General features: G+C 39.4%; 1 protein-coding gene across 2 annotated transcripts in view; it reads left to right on the plus strand.

Annotated features, from left to right (window-relative positions):
• LOC100253517 (protein PIR) overlaps positions 1-12837 on the plus strand; it is a 123294-nt gene that overhangs the window by 28051 nt on the left and 82406 nt on the right. For both annotated transcript variants that reach the window (XM_059736341.1, XM_059736342.1), the window contains exons 8-11: positions 3478-3547; positions 3730-3794; positions 3998-4193; positions 4580-4731. In XM_059736341.1, coding sequence (XP_059592324.1) covers positions 3478-3547; positions 3730-3794; positions 3998-4193; positions 4580-4731 — 483 coding nt within the window. The remainder of the gene's footprint in view (positions 1-3477; positions 3548-3729; positions 3795-3997; positions 4194-4579; positions 4732-12837) is intronic.

The following is a 12837-nucleotide window of genomic DNA, read 5'->3' on the forward strand; positions in this document are numbered from 1 at the left end:
GCGGCCTATACTTTACCTGGGTCTTCCTCTGGGGGGGAATCCTAAGGCGGGTGGTTTTTGGGATCCTGTGATTGAGAGGATATCAAGAAGATTAGATGGGTGGCAGATGGCGTATTTATCTTTTGGAGGCAGGATAACCCTCATTCAATCTTGTCTTACCCATATGCCATGTTACTTTCTCTCCTTGTTTAAGATTTCCGCCTCAGTGGCAGCAAAAATTGAGAGAATGCAAAGAGATTTTTTATGGTCAAGTGTAGGGGAAGGCAAAAGAGACCATTTGGTTAATTGGGATGTAGTGTGTAAGCCGAAATCGAGAGGGGGATTGGGATTTGGAAAGATTTTTGTAAGGAATATCGCTCTTTTAGGGAAGTGGTTGTGGAGATATCCTAGGGAGGGTTCAGCTCTATGGCATCAGGTTATCTTAAGCATTTATGGATCACACTCCAATGGCTGGGATGTCAACAATACAGTTAGATGGTCTCATCGTTGTCCTTGGAAGGCCATTGCACTAGTATTCCAAGAGTTTTCCAAGTTTACTCGGTTTGTGGTAGGTGACGGGGATAGAATTCGGTTTTGGGAAGACTTGTGGTGGGGGGATCAACCTTTGGGAGTCCAATATCCAAGATTACTTAGCATAGTCACGGATAAAAATGCTCCTATTTCATCAATTCTTGGATATACCCACCCTTTCTCTTGGAATTTCAACTTTCGTCGAAATCTTTCCGATTCTGAGATAGAAGATTTAGAAGGCCTTATGCGGTCTCTTGATCGTCTACACATATCACCTTCGGTTCCAGATAAGAGATCCTGGTCCTTATCTCCTTCAGGTCTTTTCGTAGTCAAATCTTTCTTTCTGGCCTTATCCCAATATTCTGAGTCGCCTCCAGTTTTCCCTACCAAGTTTGTCTGGAATTCTCAAGTCCCCTTCAAAGTCAAGTCCTTTGTCTGGTTGGTGGCTCACAAGAAGGTTAATACTAATGACTTGCTACAATTGAGAAGACCCTATAAAGCACTTAGTCCCGACATATGTAAGTTATGCATGAAGCATGGAGAAACAATAGCTCACCTTTTCCTCCATTGCTCTTTGATGATGGGGTTGTGACACAGATTATTTCAATTAGCAAAGACGGATTGGGTTCCCCCATGGAGCATCTCTGACATGTTATCTACTAATTTTAATGGTTTTAGATCTTCTAAGAGAGGGATTGTTTTATGGCAAGATGCGTGCATCACGTTAATGTGGGTGGTGTGGCGGGAGAGAAATGCAAGGATTTTTGAGGATAAAGTAAGGAATTCAGAGTATCTTTGGGATTCTATTCGTTTTCTTGCTTCTCTTTGGGCTTTTTGTTCTAAGGTTTTTAAGGGGATACCTCTTAATGTGTTTCAACTTGATTGGTTAGCGGTGTGTAACTAGAGTGTTTGCTTATTCTCTCTTAGTATTTTCTTATATTTGATTACTTGTAGTCTTGTTTCTCTTTGGTGGGAGGATTCCTCATCCTTCTATTTGTACCTTCTTTTTATCAATATATTCCTTTGTCGTTTCCTATCAAAAAAAAAAAAAAAATATTCAACTCAAAATGCTCTGATCCTTCAAAGACTCCGGTTTATGTTCTTCTAGATACATCAAAAGATAAACATTATAAAGTTCTCAGGACTTACCTTCTTATCTTTCCTACAAAATAGACACTCCAAGTAGCAAGAAAGGCTTAATTGAGGCAAATGGGGATTAGTGACTTTCAGGTAGAAAGTGGCTAGGCTATTGTTAGCCTGTGTGTTGCTTAGGAAAGAGGGGAACATGGAGATAGTCTATCCACATTCAGAAGATCCTAACACTTCTGAAAGAGATGAGTTGCTGCCTTTCATGGATGCCAAGGTCCACCTACGAGTTAGCAGATCAATTAGCTAAGACAGACCTTCCATTCCTATAGACTTCTGTAGGGACTTCTTACATTCAGGAAGTTGGGTCTCTGCTTACGTCATAGCATTATGGTGATTTAGGCTCAAAATTTTATGGGTTGTGCTGAGACCTTTCTATTTTTTAATTCTTTCTTTTCCCCATAGGACTTCTTTGTACCTTTATTTCTTTTTATTATATATAATTTAATAAAATGTTGGTTTCTTATTGATAAAAACAAAAGCAAGTGAATGATTGGGTGAACAAAATATTAAACCAGCAACACATAATCAAACAATTGATATATCTTTCTTTTATCATTTTCTTTTAATCCACTTATCATTTTTTTATAACTGCTACATCAAGCTAATTTAGACTTTGAATGGTTGGGCTCTAAAAATCTGAAAGTATAATCAACATGTTTACCTTAAAGGAAATTGTAGAATTTCATAAACTGAGAGCTTCAGTCATATATTTTACTCATAATTTTTGGGAAGATATTTGGTTGAGTGGTTATCATCTCAAGTTTCAATTTCCAAATCTTTTCAGATTAGTAAAGACTAGAAATATGTTTATTTCCTCGGTCATAGATTGATCCTCTTTCAGTCCATCTTGGAATTTCAATTTTCATTGGAACCTTTCTGATCCAGAGTTGAGGAACTAACTAGCCTTTTTTCATCCCTGCTTCATGTATATATATCACCATCCTTTCTATTAGAAATGGGGTATGGGATCCTACTATACATCACAGGATCATTCAAAGTGTGAGGCCTGTTAGGCCTAGATCAGGTGACAAGGGGTTGTGTTGAAGATGGAGGTGTCAGGTTCAAAGCAATGTCATGAAATATAGGGCGAAAAATCATGTGTCAGAAAAAGAAAACATCTTTCCCAGACTTAGCTGCATGGTTTTGATTGTTCCAATATAGATTGATGACAGACAGCTGATTGATACTGCATGATTTTGATATTGACATGTACCCATCAATACTTAGGAACCATAATTTTATGCTTAATAACCATGCTTTTGTGCTAGAATTATCTTTTACATGAACCTGAGCAGCCTGGGCTTGAGCCTGGGGGAAGGGGGGTTTCTCTTGATACTCAGTTGTAAAATCTTTAACCATGCTCTTGTAAATGTGAACCTTGAAAATTTGTAATTTTATGTTGGGTGTTAGTGTATATCCCTGCATAGTGCAAAATGGTGAAGATGGATTTGGGTGGCATATACCTAGGTCCTAGTAATTGTTATAAGGCTTTGTTGAGCGAGTTGAGTTTGATTTTCCTTATTATGCATGCTAGCAATTTTCCCTAAATAATTGAAGTGTTATTTCTTCGAGTGTTCTATGATATTTTACTGCAACTTTACATGTCTCTTACGCAACATGGTTAGATATTTTCCTTAACTATTTTCTCTCTCACTTTAGATTTATTGCAGTAAATCACTACAGCTTATGGCAGCTTCAATTTGATTTTTTTTTTTTTTCAAAGAAAAAAAAATGTTGCCACAATAATACCAGTCTTTTCTGCAAAAGACAGTTTTTTCTAGCTTAAGTCTGTTTTTTAACCACTTCCCAATTTATCAGGACATTTACTCAAGTCAGTGTCCATTGGCAAGACACTGACTCAATGAGGGAGGAGTTGGATGATTTACAGGTGTGCAAGTCTGGTTCCTTTTATACCTTCATAACATGTTGGAAAAGGATGCATCAGTTGCATGATAGTTCCTTTGGTGGATATCTATATCTATATATAATTTTTGGAATTTTGGAATCTAATATTCTGGCTGTCTGATAAATAGTTTGTAAATTAACTATGGTTATTTTATGTTGTTGCAGATTTTCTTAAGCACGAGATGGGCTATTTTATTGAACTTGCATGTAGAGATGTTCCGTGTGAACAAGTATCCTGTCTGTATGCACCTTTTTTTCTATCTATTGCACACATTTCCATTTACACCATTGGAAAAAGGGTTCTGCATATGTACACTTTGTGCTACATACTTTTTCATAAAGGTGAAAAATAATCTGGATTTTGTTATTGATGGGACATATATAAATGGTGATACATTTCTATATCCAACTTGAAGTCCTTGATTCTAGATAGTGTAGAAGACATTCTTCAAGTGCTCATAGTCTTTGCTGTGGAGTCATTAGAGTTGGATTTTGCACTCCTGTTTCCAGAGCGGCATATTCTTCTTCGTGTTTTGCCTGTTCTAGTTGTCTTAGCTACCTCGTCAGAGAAAGATAGCGAGTCACTGTATAAAAGGGTGAAAATCAATAGACTGATCAACATATTCAAGGTATGGTGGATCTTGTATCATCTGGCTCTTTTATCGATGTTATTACTTGAGTTAGTGAAATATGTACATATTTCTTATTTTACATTGGTTGAACTTCAAGTAAGGAGTGAGAGTTTGTTTTTTGTTTTCCCTTTTCTTGGTTAGCCTTTTGGCATGTATTGTATACATTGTGTGTACTTTGGATCGTCTCCTCTTAGGTGCTTCTAATATGTTTTCTTATTTTCCCATTAAAAAAAAAAAAATCCTATAGCTTGTTCATTAGTCAATTAGATATTGTTCTACTGATAAAAAAAGTTAGATATTGTTCTACTGATAAAAAAATTAGATATTGTTCTAGTTTATGGACTTGCAAAGTCTTTTTAAATAACAATTGCTCTCTTTTGCAGAATGATCCAGTCATCCCTGCATTCCCAGATCTTCATCTTTCTCCTGCTGCAATCTTGAAGGAATTAGCAATGTACTTCCAAAAGTTTTCTACCCAAACTCGTCTTCTCACTCTCCCATCACCTCATGAGCTCCCACCACGAGAGGCACAAGAATATCCTTTTATATTTTCTGTTCTAATAATATTCTTATAATTTTAATTTTTCTCTTTGCTGAATTGAATCTGATGCTAAGTGCATCACTAAACCAGTGAGCTTTTTGCTGGATCTTGTGTTTGTGAAACTATGTTAGCTGGTCTTAATCTCTCTGTGTGTGTTTTTTATTTAAATTTTTGTTAGCCTTGGTATATAGCGGGATATCATTTCTTTTCTTTTTTCTTTTCAATGTTTGGATAAGTAACAGAACTTCTGTGGAAGAATAAAAGAATCATACCCAAGGAGGAAGGATGAGAAATTCTTAAAACCAAGTAACAACTGCTCCAATCAAAATGGAAATAAAGATTGCTAAAGCTATGAACACTTGTACCAGTAACCATCTCAAAATCAACTAGGAATGTAGTCTCTAAACTGTTTAAGTGTTGCAACTCTTATCTTTGCTAAGGAGTTGACATACTAATATCTCCTTGTAGCAATCCACCTTGCCTTCAAATTTTCTGAAACTGCTTCAACTCTCTTTTTCTCCTGCCAGTGGCAGGAAAATATGATCAGCATTGTCATCATTATCAACTGAGCCCTCTCTGGCCCACCTAATTGCAACCAACTAAGGAAATGAAACACTGCCAAAGATATCAGGCTATATATCCGAAGTCTGTTTATTTATTTATTTAAATAGGTAGGAGATGATACTTGTTTTTGATCAGAAAATAAGACTGTCATAATGCTGATGGCTTCTTTAATATGGTTGGAAAAACAGAAAATAGACAACATTGAATGGGGTATATAATTCCTTTTTCTTTTATAGGACTAGCTTTAGTAATTCTCATGGTGGTTGTGAACAAGCATGCATATGTGCATTGATTGTAGTCTTCAGAATCATTACCGTAAGAGGTGGAGAAATGTGTCACTGTAGAACTCAATTCTTTATTTTTAATTGGAGTTAGTTTTGTCAAAGAAAAACATAGAATTATTGAGCTAATTCCTTAAACAAGTTTGAGAAGTGAATCCCTTTTAAATCATTTGTCAGATTACTGGTTGAATCTTCTAAACAAGTTTGAGAAGTGAATCCTTTTTAAATCATTGTTTGATTATTGGTTGAATCTGCTAATAAGCAGTGACAGTTGTTTATATATTGATTTCTAAATTGCCATAAAATTTGTTAGATTGCGACAAGAATATTCCAGTGTTCTATGATGCTGGCAAAAGTTGCTTATCTTCTGAAAATGTATGATAGATTAGAATATGCTTTTCGGAATTTTGGTCAATTATGAAAGTTTTGATTTTTGAAATACAACTACATGAATCTGGTATACATTTATTAAGCAATATCTTTGTTGAGAGAGAGAGAGAGAGAGAAAGGAGAAAAACCTTATTTTCATTCATCTAATCTCTACTTACAATTGAGAGATATATATATACAAGGCTAGGAGTCCTAACTACCATACATGTGACCTATATTAACAAGGAAAGATAGTATACTATACATACATTATATTCAACACTCCCCCTCAAGCTGAAGCATATACGTCATATGCACCAAGCTTGTTACAAATATATTTAATCCTAGGACCTCTGAGAGATTTAGTGAAGATGTCTGCTAGTTGATCATTTGAATTGACAAAACTTGTAGCAACACATCCTGATGCGATCTTCTCTCTAATGAAATGACAGTCAACTTCAATATGCTTGGTCCTTTCATGAAAGACTGGATTGGATGCAATATGTAATGCGGCCTGGTTATCACAGATGAGTTTCATCTGTTCATCCTTTCCAAATCGCAACTCCTGAAGAAGATGTCTCAACCATATGAGTTCACATGTTGCCAAAGCCATAGCTCGATACTCGGCTTTAGCGCTAGATCTGGCCACTACATCTTGTTTCTTACTCTTCCAAGATATTAGATTACCTCCAATAAAAACACAGTACCCTGAAGTAGAACGTCTATCTGTGGGTGAGCCAGCCCAATCTGCATCTGTGTAACCAACAACTTGAGTATAACCTCTGTTCTCGTACAATACACCTTGGCCTGGTGTACTTTTGATATATCGAAGAATACAGATTACGGCATCCCAATGGCTATCACATGGTGACTGTAGGAATTGACTAACAACACTCACAGGAAAAGAAATGTCTGGACGAGTAATGGTGAGATAGTTCAATTTACCTACGAGCCGTCGATATCTCCCAGGGTCTCCTAAAGGCTCCCCCTGTCCTGGTACAAGTTTGACATTCGGATCCATAGGTGTGTCTACCGGTTTACAGTCTAACATACCGGTTTCTTCCAGGATGTCTAAAGCATACTTCCTTTGAGAAAGGACTACACCAGAACTGGATTGAGCTATCTCAATTCCCAAGAAATACTTGAGTTTCCCCAAGTCTTTGGTCTGAAAGTGGGTAAAAAGATGTTGCTTTAGTTTCTGTATACCATCCTGATCACTGCCTGTAATGACGATGTCGTCCACATAAACAACCAGATAAATACACTGCCCCAAGGAGTTATGATGATAAAAAACCGAATGGTCTGCTGTACTGCGAAGCATGCCAAACTCTTGAACAACAGAACTAAAACGGCTAAACCATGCTCGAGGAGATTGTTTCAAGCCATATAGAGAACGGTGTAACCTGCACACTAAACCAGACTCCCCCTGAGCAACAAAACCAGGAGGTTGCTCCATATAAACTTCCTCGGCAAGATCACCATGAAGGAAGGCATTTTTAATATCCAGCTGATAAAGAGGCCAAGAGCACATAGCAGCCATGGAGAGAAGCAAGCGGACAGAAGCAATCTTGGCAACAGGGGAGAATGTGTCACCATAATCAGAACCATAAACTTGAGTATAGCCTTTAGCAACTAAGCGGGCCTTAAGGCGATCAACCTGACCATCAGGACCAACCTTAACTACATAGACCCAACGACAACCAACTGTAGATTTACTAGGGGGTAAAACAACAAGATCCCAAGTGCCATTAGAGTGCAGAGCAGCCATTTCATCAACCATTGCCTGTCGCCAGCCTGGATGGGAAAGAGCTTCATGGGTGCTCTTGGGAAGAGAAACAAAGGATATAGCAGAAACAAAAGCAGAATAGGGTGAAGATGATCGATGATAACTCAAAAAATTGTAAATAGGATGAGGGTTACGAGTAGAGCGAGTACCTTTCCGAACAGCAATGGGTAAGTCATTAGGAGAAGGCAGAGCCGGGGCAGGTGAAGCCGAAGGGATAGGAAGTGAGTCAGCAGGTGCCTCAGGAGAAGGGAGAGGAGCAACGATACGCGGGCGACGATGATAAACCTGAAGTGGTCGAGGGGGCATAGCTTCAGGTGGGGAGACAATGGGAATGGGCAAGACTTCAGAAACGGGAAGAGACTCAGAAGTGGTGGAAAAGAATGGTGAGTCCTCAAAGAAGGTGACATCAGCGGAGATAAAGTACCGATGAGTCTCAAGGGAATAACAACGATAACCCTTCTGAAGTCTGGAATATCCCAAGAAGAGGCACTTCATGGCTTTGGCGGAAAGCTTGTCCTGTCCAGGAGTGAGAATATGAACAAAGCAAGTACAACCAAAGACACGAGGAGGAAGGAAATAAAGTGGTTGGTCAGGGAAAAGAAGGGAGTGAGGAATCTGATCGTGTAAGACAGAGGAGGGCATACGATTAATCAAATAACAAGCGGTAAGAACAGCGTCCCCCCAAAAACGAAAAGGAACGTGACTATGGAGGAGGAGAGTACGAGCTGTCTCAACAAGATGTCAATTCTTGCGTTCAGCTACCCCATTTTGTTGAGGAGTATGAGCACAAGAAGACTGATGAAGAATCCCATGATGAGACATAAACGAAGTAAATTGGGCTGAAAAATATTCCCTGGCATTGTCACTGCGTAACACACGAATAGAAATATTGAACTGGGTTTGGATTTCAGTATGAAATTTCTGGAAAATAGAGAATAACTCAGCTCGATTTTTCATTAAAAATAACCAAGTACATCGAGAATAGTCATCAATGAAAGTGACAAAATACTGAAATCCTAAAGTAGATGCAGTCCGACAAGGACCCCAAACATCAGTGTGGACAAGCTCAAAAAGAGACTTTGCCCGATTATTCTAATGCTTTGGGAACGAGACACGAGTATGTTTCCCAAGCTGACATGACTCACACGGAAGCGACGACAAAGTGGAAAAACGAGGAACCATCTTCTGGAACTTGGAGAGACTAGGGTGGCCCAGACGATTGTGAATGAGGAGAGGAGCATCAGTGGAAATGCAAACTGCAGGAGATGAATCTGAGGTGAGGTGATAGAGGCCTTGAGACTCACGTCCTATGCCAATCGTCTTCCCCGTACTCCGGTCCTGCAAGGTCACAAATTTATCAGAAAAGGTAATAGAGCAATTAAGAGTACGAGTGATTTTGCTGATGGAAATAAGATTAAAAGGACATTCAGGAGTATAAAGGACAGAAGTGAGAGGTAGAGAAGGCAGAGGAAGGGCCAAACCAATACCTTTAGCCACAGTTTGAGAACCATTAGCTAAGGTAACAGTAGGTAAATCAGAGGTAGTAGTGATAGAGGAGAAAAGATCCTTATTACCAGATAGGTGATCAGATGCTCCAGAATCTAGAATCCAGGGTCCAAGAGAAGATGTGTGGGTAAGGCAAGCAGAGGCATTACCAGGCTGGGCAACAGAGGCAATAGAAGCCTGAGATGTCTGAGATGCGGAGGAGCTCGGAGGCTGAGGCAGCGGAGAATCAGAGGACTGGGCCATATGGGCAGTGCGAGGAGGTCTTCCATGTAACTGATAGCAACGATCGCGAGTGTGGCCAAGTTTATTGCAATAGGTGCAATGAGGACGTTGGCCTCGACCTCGGGTACCACTGCGTCCTCCTCGAGAGGTAGTTTGAGAAACTAACACAGAAGAATCTGAAGCGCTATCAGATGGCAAAGTCTGAGTGGACGAGAGACGGAGGAGGCGAGCAAACACGTCATCCAAGGACGGAACTGATGAACTACCAAGAATCTGATCACGAATAGGCTCAAGATCCGGACGGAGGCCAATAAGAGTAAGGACCATGAAGAACTTGTCAAGCTGCGTTTGTTGAGCCCCAACATCAGGAGTAAGAGGCATCACAGTCAAGAACTGCTCCTTAAGAGAGGCAATCTGACCAATATAAGTAGATAGATCCAAGTCCTGTTGGCTGAGATGGACAATAGCAGAAGCCACCTTATAGAGACGCTGGATATCATTCATGTATAATCCTTTGGCCTGAGTCCAAAATTTAAAACAAGTTTTATAGGCCTAAAGATGAAGAAGAATCCGGGGATCAAACGATTGCCATAATACGCTACTTAACTGGGCATCTATCTTCCTCCACTGTACGCGGTCAACCTCAGGGATATCTGCCTCCTGGGTAACCAAGTGATCTTCATATCCTTGACCCATAAACCAAAGTTCAACAGAGGCAGACCAGGAGAGATAATTCTCACTGCCAACCAATTTCTCTGAGGTAATCAGAGGAGATCCAGAGAGAACAGAGGTAAAGATCTGATTTTTGGTGGCCATATTAACGTATTTGGATCGAAGAGAGCCCTGGAGAGGAAGAGAAGCAGCACCCAAGCCTCGGAGATGGAGAGGAAGCCCTGTCAGATGTGGTCGGAATGGCAAGAAAGCCAAAAACAGGAAAAAAAGTGGAGATGCAGGGCTCGGGGAGGACTGCCGGAGGGCTAGAAGGCCAAGACGGCGCCGGACGAGCCTGGAGAGGTGTCGGACGTGGCCGGAAAGTGAGCCACGCGCCGTCACGCGCCGGCGCGTGGGTGACAGTCCGACGGGGAAGATCGGCGTGTGGGGGCACGTGAGACTCCGGTTGCCGGTGGGGTTTCCACTGGCGTGTAGATCAGCCTCCGGCGGTTCGAAATATGTGGTCGGTGCCCGGAAAAGAGGTCGCCGGAAAAATTCGCCGAAAAGGGTTGCCGGCGTGGTAGAGATCCGACGGCGATGAGGTTGTCCGGGGTGGTTCGGGAAGGGAATGAGGGGACCGGAGTGAAACACGGTCACTGGACGGTTCGCCGGAATTGAGTACACGGCTAAACCGAAAAAAAATTAGGTTTTCTCCTTTGGCTCTGATACCATGTTGAGAGAGAGAGAGAGAGAAAGGAGAAAAACCTTATTTTCATTCATCTAATCTCTACTTACAGTTGAGAGATATATATATACAAGGCTAGGAGTCCTAACTACCATACATGTGACCTATATTAACAAGGAAAGATAGTATACTATACATACATTATATTCAACAATCTTTATGTAGGCAATTAAAATGGGAAATGATATTTGTGTGTGTATGAACTGTTAGTTAAGATGTATTAGTCCAAATTTTGGTCTATCAATGAAATTATTTGGATTTCTTTTAAATTTTTGTGACATCTTTCATTAATGAAATGATGTGGTTTTTTATTGGTTGCTTATACTGTCTCCTATCCTTTCATGGGAGTTTTTTCTAATAAAAAGTAGTGAGATTTGATTGAGGATGACAAAGACACTATGGCCTATGGGATCTTATTCACTTCCATTCCTTTTTTTGGGACTCTTGTACATTTGCCTTTAATGGCATTCCTCTCAATGTTGTTCAACTTGATTGGTCCTTGGTGTGTACAACAAAAGGGCTTGAATAGCAACGAGAGGATGATTTTAGCTTTGAATGGATGGATGCTAACTAAGAAGGGGAAACTTATAGTTAAATCCTTCCTCTTTTTTGAGGCAGGAAAGAACGGTTGTTTTCTCTATAAAAGCTATTTGGAACCTAATGATCTTGACTAAAGTAGGTTTCTTTGCATAGGAAGCTTCTTGGGGAAAGGTTTTGACATTGGGTACCAATTGCAAAGAGGAGGATGGTCTTTGGTGAACCATTGCTTTCTTTGTATGGAAGAGAAAGAGTCCGTAGATCACATTCTTCTACATTGTGCTTGAGCTCGAGGATTATGGAATGATTTTCTCCTTGTTTGGCATTGCATGTGTAATACCATGTTGGGTAAAAAAGACTCTGTTTAGGTGACATGGTTCCTTTGTGGGTAAAAACCAGAAGAAAGTTTGGAGGGTTATCCCCTTGTGTGTATTTTCGACATTTTGGAAGGAAAGGAACCAAGGAACTTTTGAAAGCAAAGAAATGTTTAATCATGCACTAAAGTTCTATTTTCTTTGTAATATTTTGTTGTGGGTTAGGATGTGCATGGATAAAGGCTCCCTAACCATCTTAGATTTTATAGACCGATTAGGATCTCCTTAAAGGAGTTGTTGTTAAGTTGTGTGGAGCTTAAATTTTTTATTTGAAATCTATTTTAAATATTCTACATACGTATTAGTTTGCCTTAATTTTCTCATTATATAAGGAATTATTAGGGTGAGGATGTGTGAAAACAGAGGAGTGTTATTAAGCTTGATATCACCTTGTATTTTTCTTTTTGATCATAGTGAAAATTCTGTAATGGCAAAGTGGATTTAGTTCTCACATTGAAAGTGAATCACTATAAATCTTGTGTGTGTTTTATTTATTTTATGTGTCTTTGCTCTTGTAAATGAGGATTTTTTCTTAACAAGTGGCTGGAGAAGATGGATCTAAGCTTGGAATTAACTAGTTTGATGGTACAAATTTTGCATTTTAGAGAATGCTAATCAAAGATTATCTCTACAGTAAAAAGTTGCATCTTCCTCTTCTTGAATAGAAATTAGAATCAATGTTTGAAGCCGATTACAATCTCCTTAATAGGCAAGTGTTGGGGGTCATCAAATTAACATTGTGAAAGAACGTGACACATAACGTGGCGAAGGAGAAAACCATAAAGGGACTAATGAAGGTCCTATCTAACATGTATGAGAAGCCCTCTGCAAATAACAAGGTTTATCTCATGAAAAAATTATTTAATCTGAAGATGGGAGAAGGTACTCTAGTGATAGAGCATCTGAATGAATTTAACATGACAATCAATTGTCCTTGGTTGAAATCAATTTTGACGAGAAAGTTTGTGCCTTAATTCTTTTGGTCTCACTACCAAATAGTTGGGAGCCCACGAGAGCAATAGTTAGTAATTCTACAGGGAACTCAAAATTAAAGTTCAATGATTT

Source organism: Vitis vinifera, chromosome 4 (assembly GCF_030704535.1).
Source record: "Vitis vinifera cultivar Pinot Noir 40024 chromosome 4, ASM3070453v1".
NCBI lineage: Eukaryota > Viridiplantae > Streptophyta > Magnoliopsida > Vitales > Vitaceae > Vitis > Vitis vinifera.